Source organism: Trachemys scripta, chromosome 3 (assembly GCF_013100865.1).
Source record: "Trachemys scripta elegans isolate TJP31775 chromosome 3, CAS_Tse_1.0, whole genome shotgun sequence".
Classification (NCBI taxonomy): Eukaryota; Metazoa; Chordata; order Testudines; family Emydidae; genus Trachemys; species Trachemys scripta.
The window spans coordinates 182355475-182372142 of NC_048300.1; the positions used below are offsets into that span (position 1 = coordinate 182355475).

Sequence of the window (16668 nt, forward strand, 5' to 3'; positions counted from 1 at the left end):
TGTTTACTGTAAATCTAGCCAGACAGATTATCTTTTTTATCTGAAGAATGACACTAATAAAAGATTCATTTTATTTCAAGCATATGTCAATAGTAAAAACTGAAAATCTTTAGAGAGCACGCAATGGATTTGTTGAAAATAAATACAAAAAAATACTGTTCTAACTTACAATTACCTGCTGGTCAGGTGAGATAGATTCTAGTGCTTTCTGAATAACCCGACAACCATACATCTGTAGGGCTAATGGCAGAACATGACCACGTATGCGTGTTGCTAGGGCTAACTTTTGTTCTGGGCTTCCAAACTACAAGAAAACAAAGATGCTGTTAAATGAAAGCGGATGCATTGCAGTATGATGTGGTTTTATTTGGCAGAATTTAACTGTCATAGGGCTTGTCTCCACTTACCGGGGGATCGATGTGCAGCGACCGAGCCACGGGGGGTCGATTTAGCGGGTCTTCACCAGACCCGCTAAATCGACTGCCAATCGCTCTCCCATCGACTCTGGTACTCCACCGGAACGAAAAGCATAAGGTAAGTTGACGGGAGAGTTTCTCCCGTTGACCCAGCGCAGTGTAGACACCGCAAATGGTCGACCTAAGGGGCAATCCTTTGCAATTTAACCACATCATGTGATCCCAATTTGCCAATGAACAACATTTTCAATGTGCTCTTTCAATGTCTCAGATTTGGTTCTGTCACTGCATCTTGACAAAATCATTCTAATAAACCTAATAGATGAGCTTTTTTCTAGGTAGCAAAAGGGAAGTAGCAGAGAAAGGTGTCAGCTCTGGAGTGGCTCACTGTGGCCTCAAATGCCATGGAAAGCTTGTTGGTACCTTGCACACCTTGGGGAAGTTTGGAACTGCCTAGGATCCATGAAGCAGAGTCAAAGTGTACTAGAACACTGGGTGTGTAGGTAGCTGAGGAGAAGTAGAAGTGTCAGGCAATTTAACCTGCATTTAGTACTTGACGTTGAAACCCCTAAGCTGTATCTATGGATTAGTGCTGTCTTTCTTGGGAACATTTTTGAGGCTAGGCCTGAGTCAATTTAGGACAGCAAGATGAAATAACTACAATCCACCATCTAATGTGACCTCCTGCATAACAGGTGGTAAAATTTCAGTCAATAATTCTTGAGTTAAGGTCAATACTTTGTGGTTGAACTAAAGAACACCTTTAAGATAACATCCAGTCTTTGTTTAAAGATTAAGTGAAAACTAATCTAAACCATATGCCTTGGGAAATTGTTCCAACAATTGTTTTCCCTGTTCAAAATTTGCAACTTATCCCCAATTTGAAGTTTTCTAGCTTCATCTTTCAGCCATTGACTCTTGTTATGATTTTACCCACATTAAACAGCCCTATAGTATCAGGTATCTTCTCCTGGCATATGTATTTATAGATCACAGTCAAGCTGCTTTTTATCCCTCTCTTTGAAAAAATTAGCAGATTGAGAGACTAAAGCAGTTTAGCATAAGATGTATTTTCCAGACCTCAGAATAATTCTTTGATGAACCCTCCCTAGCTTTTCTAACTTCACTTTTAAAGAAGTATAAACACCAGAACCAAACAGTACTTGAACAGAGGTCTGAAATACTTTATACAGAGGGAATATAACCTACTTATGCATTCAAATTTTTTGAGAGCCCTTTCAATCACAGCACTGGACAGCGTTCATGTTCAGCTGGTTATCTACCATGGCTCAAATTCTTTTCAGAGCCACTCCTTTGCCAGGATGAAGTTCTATATCCTGAAAATATCCTTCTAATTATACGCCCAGGATTTTTTGGCCATCTCACTTTGTGGACTAATCTGCACAGGGAAAAAGCTGGAGCATGCGGTACACAGAAACTGCAAAAGCATGCAGACTTAACATGCAAGGGAGCGCTGCATTCCTTTTCAACACCCCATCCTCGCTGCTCTGCAGCTCTCGGGCACTCCTCTACTTGGAGAAAGAAAAACCTTGGAAAGCATAGGAGTAGCTCAGGGCTGCCCAGAGGATTCAGGGGGCCTGGGCTCTTCAGCGGCGGGGGCCCCCGCCACCGAAGACCCGGTACTTTGGTGGCAGGTCCCGGAGCGGAAGGACCCCCCCACCGCCAAACTGCCGCAGAAGACCTGGAATGGAAGAAGTTCCGGGGGCCTGGGGCCCGCAAGAGTTTTCCAGGGCCCCCAGAGCGAGTGAAGGACCCTGCTCCAGGGACCCCGAAAAACTCTCGTGGGGCCCCTGTGGGTCCTGGGGCAAATTGCCCCACTTGCCCCCCCCTCTGGGCGGCCCTGGAGTAGCTAGAAGCAGAGGCAGCTTGTAGAGGTTAGATGCTGTGATGGCATTCTGACTCAGTGGGTGGGCAAGTGAGTGTGGAAAGAATCTAAGCCAGACCTATCATTCTGCAGAGATAATTTTTACGAGGGGGAGGGAGGGGGAGAATAGGATGAGGGATATGAGCCTGTAGTGCAGCAAAGCTATACAGGGAATTTGGATGCAGAGAAAGAAGATGGAACAAATTATCCCAGCTGCACAGAACTCTCAAACAAAACAACTTTGTTGGGCTGGAGTTGCAGTTGAAAGTACATCACACATCTAAGAGTAAAAATCCACACAAGAACACTGTATGTTAACAAAAACAAGAATGAGAAACCAAGAGAAGCTGAGTTACAGTAAAAGTAACTAAATGTTTTAAACTATGGAGATACACAGTTAAGGGTCACCCAAACCAACACAGCTTTACCCTACTAGCAATTAATTGAAAACAAGCCGATTTTTAAAACAAAAGCATTTTAAGTCCTTATATGAGTATCCTACTTCTTCATTTTTTGCCTCCTCGTACTAGCTTGTGATTGTTGGATAGCTGGTGGCTGACATTGCTAGCATCAATTTTCAATGTATTTTTTTTAGATATACAAGGAATTATTCTGGAACACTGCCCTGCTTGCCACCACAAAGAATTAAACTGAATGTGTGGAGAATTAAAATAAGTAGGAGGCATAATTGTGAACCCCTCAGGCACTGACTATGTCCATACAAATTATTTTAGTTTAAACATGGCCATGTATGCACAATAAATATTTTCACTGAAAAGTTCATAAGGAGGTGTTTTTTTTTTTTTTAAATCATGTGCAGTATTATTCTTCATTTACTTGTCAGATTACAAAGATCTAGTGGGAGAGAGAACTGCAAGTTACATATATTATAGGAGAATCTGTTATGGACCCTGATCAATAAAGGATTTTTAAAATACTGAGAAAAAAAATTACTAAATTTTAGGGTAACATTTTTAAAAATATGTATTTATTTTTCACATTGTGATGGACACTCATCTATTAAGGTATTTATTTAAGCGAGTTGATGTGATGTTTATCTTAAAAACGGCCTTAGTGGGCCTAAACAAATATTAACACTTCAAAGCATCAGCCAAGGATCTTTACATAGCCGCACCGAGCAACGCAACAGGACTTCTATTCCCCTATCTATAATAAAGTGGGTCTAAAACTGTATTTCTTGGACTGGTTCTCAACACTGTTAAAACTTTAGGCTAACTGGTTTAAAAATAGTTCACCTGCAAAGTGTGGATGAAGTAGCACTGTTTTTAAAGCAATTTTAGAAGTCATCCCTACCCAGTCAAGACAAAAAAATTTCTAAGCGATAAGGAAACTACTGTGTCCCCTTACAATAGGCAGGTAAACTGCACTCACCCTGCTTCCTGAAACACGATTATAGCCTAAGAGTGGAGAGGATAACAACTGTCAACAGGACGGGGCCACACCAGGATACCACCACACAAGGAAAAACTCTCCCACTCTTCTTGGGGAGCACTGAAGAGAAAACACTGTCAAGCAGCCTCCAGTATCAAAAAACAGAGGTGCTATGGTAAGTGTACAATATCTGTTACAATATTGGAATAGAACCTTTAAATAAACAAAAAAGTCTTTTAGTGCAGGCACAAAAATGCTGACTAAAGTATATATTTACCTCAAAGAATTTCTGTATTACATAGTTTCCAAATACATCAGTCATCAACTGATATGCTGCTTGCAGAATCTCAGCAAATACCATCTGGCGCTCAGCTGGAGCAGCTCGTTCCAGCTTTTGCTGTATGAATCTAAGTGCAAGAGAAATTTATATGCCACTATATACAAAAAAAAGTAAAAACCTCAAATACTATAAATCACTACATTTATTTTGATGAGAAATCAAATCACTAAAATTAGGACATTTAGTTAAGACTATATTTAGAAGCAATACTTGCATTAATAGTTTTTAAAAATATAAATATAGACATGTTTCAGAATAACACTGATGATTAAAGTTCCAATAAAAAAAATGGCTGAAAGGTAAATTGCTCTTGACGAATTCTTCTAGCAATTTGTTACCGTATCTAAGGCAGACAAAAAAAAGTAAAAAAAATGACAACTAAGTAGCTGGTGTGGTACTGCTGAAAAATGTATTTGATTCCTGATTCCAGTCTTTTACCAAGGTCTTTTTGATACTTAAGAGAATTCCTAAAGTTTAGAAAGACTGATTCTATACTGAAAATATTTTTTACTTAAGAATTGTACATTTAGCTCCTTACATAACTTACGGTGAAATTCTTCCTAGTATGAAGGGAGGCTAGTGTAAGACTTTCTGCACTACTTAAATGTAGCTCTATTCTAAAAACTGTCTCTGTAAAAATGATAGATACTTCACAGTGGGGCAACCACAAGTTCACATTAAAAATGAAATGCTTTAACTCAATTGATAAATGTTATTCCTTCAATTATAAGCTTCTCTACAACACTTACCTCGAACCATGCTGGTCTTGAGAAAATTCAACTATATGTCCAACAAGGTCTCTTAGTTGAAGGTTAGGGAAGCGATTATTTCTGAAATCTTCCAGCAACCTACTGCGTCCAGAGGGCATAATATCAGACCTACTATAACGAAGACGTGACGGAGGGAAGAGTTGGCTGCTGGAGCTAAAAAGACTGGAGGTACTCGTGGCACTGCGATACTTTGCTTCTGCTCCAGGTGCTGCAGAGATATAGCGACCACTACCATTTGTCAGCCCTCCTACAATGAAGCAGCTCTGTCAGTAAACAAGCTTTAAAGAAAGTAAGCAACAAACAGAACTGTACTAAAACTGTGTATGTTTTAAAGAAAAAGAAAAATTGTCTTTTTACTATTCAGTCACCTCAACTGAGATAACAGAGTTGGTTATTCATAAAAGAAATAAAGCACACCCACCCACACCCCCTTTTCGTTTTTTAAGGGAAGGGCAGGAGGTAGAACTTTCATTGAAACAATCAATACAACATATGAAGTGCTGTATATCTACACAAATGTATAGAAACCTTAGAACTGGGTGGTCTCAGCCCAATGACCCATGGGCAGGTTTCCACTTCACAAGTGGCACTATCTCATACCCTTGGTTGGTAATCTCACAGTTGGCCAAAGATTTGAATAGGCCACAGAAATTGAACTATCCTTTATCCCCTATGGTGATACTCTAGTCAGTTATGACAAAGTGGCAGGGCATTTTGGGGCCCTTGTGCTGCCATTGCCCATGCTGTACCTGTTCTGTGGGGAAAACAGAAGACGTCAGCATCCCAGGCTTTGCAAGCACTATATGTATGTGAAACAAATTTTAAGATAGAACATTAAAACGGTTCTGCTTTAAATACCTTCAACTGTTTTAGGATTAGGTAAACTGAAGTTCATTTAGAAATGGTAATCGCTCCACTGGCTGCCAATCCTCGATCATATCAAATTTCAGCTTCTCCTCAGCACCTCAAAAGCTCTATATTACTCTGCCCCTCCCTCCTTATATATGAACTGATCTTGCTTTGTGTAGCACCTGTTTCCTGCGTGGTTAGTATTTTCACCTACAGCTGTCCGACTGTCTTCACCTCACAAACCCATCAGCATCATCTTCCATGTTGCACCCAACAGATATCACCATAATCGAGTACCAGGCAACATATATTTTAACTGCTACATTATGATATGTAAAAGGGATACTGCTACTTTAATGAAAATAATAAATAATGAAAGTCACATTTCTACTTGAAAAATCTTGTACCTACTATACTGACAGACACTAAAAAAAAATAAGGGGGTGGGGTGGGGAAAGCTACATCACTTTCAATGTTTTCCCTGGACTTAGAGAGGGAGACACTAACTCAGACCCTTATTAGCATCACAGGAGAGCAATAACCCTCCCACTCCCAACCCAAAAATCACTTACTCATTTTAAAAAAGGAATTTTAATGTGTGCTGTAAAGGGTGTTCTATCAGGAAACAGATTTTAAAAAAATTCAAACTGACAGTGTCCTTTTAAGCCATAACCAAGCCTTTGATTGGTAATATTTTGCTGACCAATCTACTAGACCAGACAACCAAGTTATTACAGTGGGCTGGTAAACATTTATAAAGTGTCCCAGAATCTTTTTTGAATGACCAGCTGAGATGTATGCAAAAGACTGAGATATATTAGTATATCTGGAGTCATTTACATTACATTGGATAGCACAATGAGCTAAAAGGGAAACAAAAGATAAGTAATACTAATTGTAAAATAACTATTTAAAGGAATAAGTAGTTTAGGTCCCTAATTTGATCTATAACATCTCAAAATGATATAAAAAAAGTGCTCTAGTCTCAAGGTGTTTTTTTTTTTTTGTTGTTAAAAATCGACTACTTTATTGTTATGAAGTTAGCTGCAAAATCCACATCTCACAGCTACCATTTATGTGATTTCCATTATCAATATTTCCAGAAATGGGCTGACAGATGATGATGACAATGTAAAGGATATATTATTATTGTATAGGTCAAGATGGATGCAGAGAAAGTTTATGCAGTGAGACTTTTTTTTTTTTAAACAGCTAAGGATTGAAAAAATCATGCTTTTAAATGTTATCTTTTTCAGCTCTAAGTAATTACAATTCAAGACTAAATCTCATTATTAGTTTAAGAATAGTGGAGTAAATCTAATGCCACAAAATTTCAGCACAGTTTGTTTAATAGCGATGTGAGTGCAGCTTTAATACAATGTTGCCTCCATAAGAAGACTGGCAGGATTAAAATTCGTATTACTTTATTACACAAGTACTGTATTCTGTGTAAAGTAACAGGATAGTTCTGAGTAAATGCGCCTATATTTTATGGATCTAATTAGCGCATGCACACAAAGATGGAATTGCATGTGTGAATTAGGAATAATTTAAAACACATACTTTTGAAAAACAGGGCCCATGAGAGCATAATCTGGGTATGACAATTTTTCTGTTTTAACTTTTTGGGTAAGTCATCTAACCAAGTGTATTAATAAATTTATATAGCAAAATTTCATCCTTAAGGATCTCAAAACACTTTACAATTAAATTTTATTTGGAGAATTGTTCCTGGGAACAATTTGTTTTCTTTTTAATATTGTCAATGAAAGTATATATTAACTCAAAGGAAACAGTAACACCTGCTGAATTACCAACTCAAAACCCTGCTGAAATACTGTCTTGAGAACATAAGAATGGCCATATTGGATCAGACCAAAGGTCCATCTAGCCCAGTATCCTGTCTTTCGACAGTGGCCAATGCCAGGTGTTTCAGAGGGAATGAACAGAACAGGTACTCATCAAGTGATCCATCCCCGGTTGCCCATCCCCAGCTTCTGGCAAACAGAGGCTAGAGCCTTCTATTCAAGAACTATCCTAGCTCTGTTTAGCTTCTGACATATGACAAAATCATAGCATAACTTGGTATGGCTGAAGACATATCTCCATCCCTCAATAGTTGATCAGCATGGAGAATCTGTCAAACTTCTAGTATTGTTCTGCTCTGAAACATGAAAAGTAAGAATGACTTCTTCCTTAAATCTGCTCTCTATTTGTATTGAGACACATCTGTTTACTTCAGTAACAACTTAAAGAAATCTGTGCTACAGAAGTTACTGAAAAGTTTAAACAAAATATTGCGGAATACTGATTTGTTGATGAGGTGGTTAGCTTTGCTACTATAATGAAGTATTACATCAGAAGGAGTGTTCTAGCTTATAATGAACGGAACAGACTGCAAATGAAAACCCTTAAAATAAAAGTAAGAAGTCATAGATATTTATTGTATAACTATATATTCTTGCTCATTGTGTTGACAGATACAAGGATTACTCAGCTTTGTACTTCTCTCATCTATTCTACTCAGACATTCTTAGTGCACAAAAAAATAACATGTAACCAATACCATCTGCAGAAGTGCATCTCAGCTATTTCTATAGTTCAGGACACCTTTCAGTTATACTCACGAAGATTTATTGTTTATAGCACTGTAAATTCTTCAAAACTGAGAGCTAGTTTCTAAAGTCCTTCTGGCTACCTTACTATGTCAGGTTTGTTCTACAAAATTCAAAAACTTATTTATTTTGCAGATTCCGATACCAAAACAGAAGTCTAGTAGGCCAATTCTTTTAAATGAATTGGCCAACTGATACATAATGCATTGCTCCATTCATTAAATGGATTGGACAATGACTAGCTTTCAAAGCACTATCTACAAAAGTTTGCCAACTAATCTCCCAGGTAAGTTTAGAGACCGAACTATTAACAAGAAAAGAACCAAACAGGATATCATCTAGTATGAGATCAAGTGCACAGTATGCCTAATACGGTAACAAAGAGCACATTTATTTGTAGGGTGACCAGATGTCCCGATTTTATAGGGACAGTCCTGATTTTGAGGTTTTTTTCTTATATAGGATCCTATTACCCCCACCCCTGTCCCGATTTTTCACATTTGCTGTCTGGTCATCCTATTTATTTGCTACCACTTCTGATTTTACACAAGGGAGATCTTCAGTATGGTAAAACAATAATTGGGCCAATACAAATTTTAAACAGTCCTCTGAATATTAAGTAAACTACTACTATCTAACTTAGATAGTACACATTATTTCATGAAACAGGGAAAAAAATGAAAAAGAATATTTAAAAAGTCCAGTATCACCAATTCCTTTAGATATCAAGAAGTTAATACTTATTAAATTATTTGTTCAAGAATTTCTCCCCAAGAAGTAAAACAGCTCTGCCATACAACAGCTGTTGTATTTAAGTGTGGTTAACAATCTTACTTTCTAACATAAAAATACAGTACAATGATTAAATAATTAACACGGGCTTATTTATTTATTTATTTATTTGTAATAAGGGAACAGCCCCAGCGGATCCTCAAGTAAGAAGAGGTCAGCTCTATTTTTTATCCGCTCAAGGAAAAATGTAAAGGACTCAAGTATATAAAGGTTTTTCATAATTTATTTTGTCTATATTTCAGAAATGAATTCAGTGCTTATGACGCCTCCACAGTCAAGGCGCTACACAGTACCCCACATGAGCTGACAGTGGGCCTCGACTCTCAACCAGACTGACCAATTCTTAAGGCCACCTCTATGGGAAAGCTAAAACAGCATCAGCAGTTCAGGCTAAGCAGCTTTGCCTGGACAACATGGACAAAGCATAGCTTCAAAACTTTGCTCTGGTCTAGAATACTTAAAACAAAAGTCGTCCCAGTGTTTTAAACATGGCTTAAAACCAGATGGGCTCGCAGTTTTATCACTGTGAGTGAAAGGATAGTTTAGTGTCTTGAATCATTCAATTCGCAGACTTTCTACTGAAATTTGGTATTAGAAAGGAGCTGTTACAAGCAACCGGTTTGTACTATGATGGCTTGACAATAGGGGACAAATTACTAAAATAACTGAAGTGAGCTTACACTTTGTCAAGTGGGAAAGAAAGGAGATGGTGACAGGAGATGAATGCTATTTTAAAATTTTAAATTTCTTGCAAAGGAGCAGTTGGGTTGTTTAGGCTGTGTCAACACTATAATTTGCAGCAGGCTCTGACAAAGGGGGTATAAACCATGTATGTCTCCACCCACTGTTGCAGTAGTATGGACAGGATCAACTGAGTCCCAGCCACCATTTTAAGAGAACAGGAGTTAAATGTAGTTAATCCTGTCCATACCAGCAGGCAGCACAAAGGACTTCAACACCAGATTCAAAGGGGGATTAGACCTGTGTTTGACAGGCATTATCAAAATACAGATGAAAACTGCAATGCAAACACAACCTTAAAGTATTGTTCTGCTCTGAAACATGAAAAGAATGGACTTCTTCCTTAAATCTGCTCTCTATTTGTATTGAGACACATCTGTTTACTTCAGTAACAACTTTTGCTACTTTTTGTACCTGACAGCACTACTGAGTCAACACAGTTTTCCAAGAGAAACAGGTAACTAAATTTCAACTGCAGGGCATCCTTTACGTTTGTGCAACCCCATTAGAAACAATCCGACTGAAAGAGTAACTGAATCTTCATTACTGTTAATTATGAGAGCTAAAAAAACCACAACGACTTTCGGATTTTAAGTTGATTTTGCAGGACAGGAAAACAATTTTACATGTAAACTGATCATATCTGATCTGGAAACGTTTGAGACAAAGTAAGCATGGAATCTCATGGTCCATTTTATAAAGTCACTTTTCAGAATATAGCTTTATGGTCTCTACATACTTTTTAGCCATTAATCCAATACACTATTTTAACAAACAATTGGGCTTAGCCCACATTGTCAGGCAGGCAGTCTAAACTGTTTAAATCCGGTTTAACTCAATTCTGCTGACCGGTGTAATCCTTGATACTGATGGCACCTATATATTTTTTCAAAACTGGAAAGCCTTCTGTTATTTAACACAGTTCACTAACCATACAGATTTCATCAACTTTATGGATACAGATAATGCCCCCAAATTTTGGATTTAAATTACAGCTTTCACTGTTAGTGAAAGCTCTAGTTAAGAACTACAAAATGGTTTTCATGATAACCCCATTGTCAGATGCAATTTTCTGAAAAGCTTCCATTTGGACTGAAACTTTCCGTGCATGGTCTCAGCCCAAAAGGTGCACTTTATAGACATAAAAAAGGAAAAAAAAGGTTAAAAAAAATAAATCAAGTTGCTAAAATGTACCCTTAACCATTTTTTATTTAGAGAAGTCAGTATATAACCATAAAGTCATATTAAAGTGGGACACTAAATTGTAACTGTATTGTATATTTCAATTATGCTTAACACGAATACATATATCACTTATACATTTCTTGCTTCAAGAAATTTCTATTCCTCTAGAGCCTCAGTTCTCATATCTTCCTGTTTTAATTTGTACAAAAATATAAAAGTGTACAAGGATTAAATTGTCTACTACCTGCATGGATGGATGACTGTGTACAGTAGTCAATGGGGCCAAGTGAAATTCATTCTAATAGTTATGTGCAATCATGCATCCAAATGTAGAAAACCACAAAAATTTACAGCAAAAAAGAGGAAAAGGCTTTATGAAATAACCCTGAATTAAACACATGATCTTCCACATATATACCTATTTGTGGGTTTGGGTGAGTGTGGTGCTTGTGGTTTTAAGATCAAGCCACCACATGTTCTTACTGGATCAAATATGTCTAGAACTATTGTTAACAAATAAATTTGAAAATAATACAGAGGGGCACCACAGAAAGAATGCATTATGGATCTATAACCACTTGATTTTCTTCATCTGCTTGGTGATAATCCTTGATGTACTGGCAAAGTAGCTGACCTCAAGACAACAGACTAATTGATTCAAAATGATCCTTCAATAATTTCAATATTGTGAGCTTTGCTTAAGTTTTTCTCCTAACATTAGCATATCAGGTGATAGTGAAAGTTATTTCACTATCAAACAATACATTTGCTCATATCAAAGGGTCCTCGATAAATATAAGTAGTACACTCAAATCACAAATAAGAATAATACACTTTTTCCTGTTGAACATAGTAGAAAGGAATATATACTACAAAAATTGAGTTGTCTTACTGGGCATCAGACCTTCCTTTCTACTTTTCAGATCTGAAGAGTGGTAGAAAATCAATTGTTGGCTCCATACTGCAAGATGCTGTGTGCTCTCCACTGTCACATCAATGAGAGTTTGAGTGCACTCTGCAACTTTCAGAACTGGGCCCTCTAATTAAAAAACTATTTGACAGCAAAGATAGCGTGACATCTTTTATGCAACATACAATATTTTACACATATAGAAATACATACACACATACAAACAAAAAGGGTTTTTGTTTTGTTTTTACCTAAATGCAAACTGGATGAGGATCCATGTGATGAAAGTGATGGCGGTGGCGTAAGTGAATGTCCTGGAGTTTGGCTTGGCAGAGGCATGCCTATTGGACTTGGAGAGGAGGAAAATCCCAGACTATTGTAAAATGGCTGCCCTATGGGTGCTAGGCTGCTACTAGATCTTTTGTACAAGTCAGAGCTAGTAGATAGAGAATCTCTCCTTGTGGCACTACTACTTGCAGAACTGCCAACTGAAGAAGAAATAAAAAAACCCTAATTACATACAGTGTCAACTGAATAAAACCTATCCCCAATTACAGCTGGGCAATAACAGATGTGATCACAATAACTATAACAATTGTTATGATAAAGACAATTACTGTGATAACCGTACATGCTTTTGAATAAATCACAAACGGGTATAAACATACCACAGATAAGGAAGTATTTTAACTCAATGCCCATATCTTTTTTGACATTTCACTTCAGACTTTTTACTGGTATATTGTAGTACTATGTTTTAGTGTCCTGGCTTCAGGCTTTGGGATCAGCAGTCAGGAATTTCCTACACTATGCTTTATATGATTCAGTGGTGCTGAAAGTATTGCCACTAATATCTGCAAAAAAAATTCTCCACAGGAAATAATTCAAGTTGGTGTCACTTGGTTTCAGGAAACAGGCTGGATAAAATAAAAGTATTTGCTTAAAAGCTGAGAAAATAAAATAACGAATCTCCTTCACTTTTGCCCCAGCTGCTACTGAATGTCTCTTCTTTGTCATATACCTCTTAGAACTGTGGAAACCAACTGGCCACTTTAAGTAATTCTGCTCGAGTCAGTTTTCAAATTCCCTGAGAGAATTGTTGGTTTTCAAAGAGAATATTTTGGATGAAGATCATAAAGGGGTATAAGCTGAAAAGAGGAGAAGCAGAGCACAGGATGGGATAAACAAAATAAGGTGAGGAATTGGGTATAGCTTTAAATAATATTGTGGCATTGCTTGAAAGTAAATTATGGACTAGAAGCTTAGGCTAAATTGTGTTAGTGAAGGACTGCTATATTGCCCAGTATTATCTGCAGGCTGATGACCATTCTAGGATAAATTAAGGGATACATATGAATCATCATTTTACAAACTAAAAAATTCTGTAATGTTATGTAATAGTGCAATGTTAAAACAAAGTTCCTGTTTTAATTTTGGAACATTTCTAGCACACTGGAGAATGTAACTAAGGCTGCTGAATTTCCAAAAATAATGAGCACAGCTTGAACTCACTTTGGCAAATTGATTTTTATGTCAGTTTAAAAAAGGACAGGATCAAAGCTGACAGTTTTAAGCTCTGACATATGTATAAATAATAGGTGGGGCTGGTAGCACTGCCTACTATGAAGGTTGCTTGACACTTTCTAGGACTGGTAGCACCATGTATTATAACAAGATCCTGTTTTTCAGTTGCTTTTAAGTTTAACCATTTGGGCTGAAACTTTCCTTGCTGCATTCCTGCCTCAAGCTGAATTTTTTGGAAAATTTCATTCAGAACAGTTCAGCCATTTGAGAGAGACTGGGGTTAGTGAGGAGTAAGTTTTACTTATGTTAAATTCTGGCAACTTTTAAGAAGCTCTAGTATCCCCATGGTTTGGAGCAGAAACTTTAAATTTGGCTGGGGGTGGCCTTTGTGTCAGGGATGAGCCTTTTGCTGTCCCTGTAAAAACTGTCCAGATTTGTTCAAATGATAAGCCTTTTGGGGGGGGGGGAGAGAATAGTTTGCATATGCTCAGTAGAGACTAGAGTGTCAGCTAAAATCTCCAAAAAGTCTAAACTAGGCATATCCCCTCCCCCAAGACTAAGCAGGACTTTCCACGCAACTGCAGCTCTGGGATGTTGCATGCTGTGCCAGGGCTGGACACCAGAACTGATAGTATGGAGAGACTCTCTTCTGTGCTCTTATTGCCTTCTGCTGATGGGCCCAGGCACTGAATGGGACAAGAAGGTTTGGACTGGGAGCATACTGGGCAAGGAGAAAGAATCAAAGGAGGCCTGAGATCAGAGGAGATGCCAACGTGGAGACTGGGACAAGGAACTGGGGGGCAGAGACAAGACACTGACACTAGAAAAGGAGCCCAGGGACAGAGACATATCAGACAAGGAGCTAGGGGATGATGGGGCTGGGGGGCGAGGGGGCGGCCACAGAATGGAACTGGGACTGGCTGGGCACGGGCACTGGATAGAAGGAGCTGGGAGATATTAAGAAACCTGGGACGAGAAGTGTGAGGAGTGGAGAATGGGTCTAAAAGTACCAACCCTGCTGATGAACAATATGGGTGTCTACTTGATGCAATATGACTGAATTTTGTTTATTCTTAGTCTTTTTAAAAACTAAGAAATTGCATACAAAGAACTACATTAAAAGAATGTTATGAAGGTTGCAAGTGCAAGAATTCACAAGTCAGAAAATGCCAGAATTAAGGTTGCCTAATGTGGCCCCTTTGGGAGTATGCATTACAATACAATCTTTAATTACATGATTACATACTACTTTTTCCACTACCTTTTTCAGTGCATAGAGATGTCTTAGTGAGTAGCTATTCAATATTTTGTTTTCCTTACACTGTTCAATAGGTGACCCCATATCTTATTTACTACATATAATTTCCTCATTGATTTTTCTGTGGCATTTCTCACTATAGTATCCAAGTGCTTCACAAAATTAATGAATTTATCTTCACAATAGCTCTGAGAGATGAGTGGGTGTATTACCTCATAGACTTCAGTTGCAGCTGTGAGTGCTCAGCATTTCTGCAAATCAGACCCCAAAGTCTCAAGTCCAGCACCAACAAACTGAGGAACACAATTAATGACCACCTTTGAAAAGTTTGATTTAAATAACTTGCTCAGTATCACACAGGATCTCTGTGGTAAATGCAGGAATAGAACCCAATTCTCCAGGGCAGCATTCAACTGCCTTCACCATGAAACCATGTTTTCTCTTCCTGCATTCCTCTGCCTCACTACACATTTTCTAACTTCTACAATAAATGAAGAAAGGTTGTACAGACTCTCCTTCACTATACAACCCTGATTCATCCCCAAAAGCAGGTCCATCTAGTGCACTGAATAAGGTAGGGGTCCTGTGGAATAAATAGGTCATGATCATGTAATTAAAATTGTAGCATAATGCATGAGCACAACAGGGCCAAATTAAGGGTGCACGAGCAACCTTAATACTGAGCATTTCCTAAGTGCTTGACTCTGCATCCTTAACAATGTTCTTTTAATGTAAGTTTGTGTGTGTAACTTGTATACGAGAGCAGAGTAGTACAATTCATAGTCTTCACAAGCATGCCTGCCTCTTTTTGCGCCACTTTGTTTCCCAGCCAGTAGGTCAGTTAGGATATTAGGTTTACCACAGATTTACTTTGGAGTGCCTAATTAGATTTTGTTTAAAATTTTTATTTTTACAGGGAAGAGCTATGTTTTTGCCTGTCAGTCTTCATTCTTCCCATTTAATTAGTACCCAGGTCTTGAAAGGCACTGAGTGGAGACAGAGAGAGAAGCTCTGTCAAGTCAACTATTAAGCAAATTCCCCTTGAATTTGTGGCAAGTATGCATTAACATCATTTTACAAGGAAGGAGTTGTAAAGTTCAGTTCAGTTATCAAGCTGTTATAATTAGTATTTTTATCAGCAACTATATAGCTTTTAAAAAAGGCTGTGGTTTGGTAGGTATCAACTATACGTGGCACAAGGGCACCTGAATATATTAGTTTTAGGTAGCAACTCATCCTAAGGGTTCCACTACACTTCTCAAAATACAAAACACCGACTGCTTCTCTCCTCATGAAGGGCTGCCCTGTCAGTAAAGTCAGCTGGGGTAACGATTGAGAGATTTCAGCATCTGGGGGCTGTGGCCAAGGCACCCACTTCTATATAACAGAGGCTCAAGCTGTTGATTTTCAAGACGTGCTGTAAGGGTCATTTTTGCCTCAGTGGTGGGCCAATACATGGTTGACATTTATTTAAGTTGTGGGGTTGTCTTTTTTATGCTGCTGCTCAACAAGTTGTGCATTTAAAAATATTCTACATGTTTAGAGATTTCCTACACGGTTTATATCTTATAAATTAAAAATATATATACACATACGATTCACTTCATCAGCCAATAAAGTGCAATCAAATCTGGAGCAGAACAGGGCTGTTGTTTAACAGTACACAGAAAGACTACAGTGTGGTTCAGCAGAGAAATCTACATTTAAAAATTCAGAAATGGGAATGCACAACTACTTTGCAAATAAGGCCCATCTGCATCAACACTGCTTGAGATCATTTGAGAACACAACTGAATATTCTTCTAGTTTTTTTTTTTTTTTTTTTTTTTTTTTAAATAAAGGGGTCATATTTGGGTGCTCTTAAATCCCCCAAAATTGGCATAAAGGCCAGACTGTAAGCTTTGATTCTGGATTTCCTAGCTTTAGTAGTTTTATCACAATGAATGTTATTCATATTCTTTAGTGCAAAACAATGTTGAGACAACCTGTAT

The 16668-nt window shown here is 37.9% G+C and overlaps 1 protein-coding gene across 5 annotated transcripts in view; it reads right to left on the reverse strand.

The window, feature by feature from the left end:
- PUM2 (pumilio RNA binding family member 2) overlaps positions 1-16668 on the reverse strand; it is a 103393-nt gene that overhangs the window by 13421 nt on the left and 73304 nt on the right. For 2 of the 5 annotated variants that reach the window (XM_034766571.1, XM_034766575.1), the window contains exons 13-16: positions 12147-12383; positions 4783-5050; positions 3971-4100; positions 170-304 (exon numbers count right to left, since the gene is read on the reverse strand). In XM_034766571.1, the coding sequence (XP_034622462.1) occupies positions 170-304; positions 3971-4100; positions 4783-5050; positions 12147-12383 (770 nt within the window). The remainder of the gene's footprint in view (positions 1-169; positions 305-3970; positions 4101-4782; positions 5051-12146; positions 12384-16668) is intronic. The other 3 variants (XM_034766572.1, XM_034766573.1, XM_034766574.1) reach the window with 3 other exon arrangements.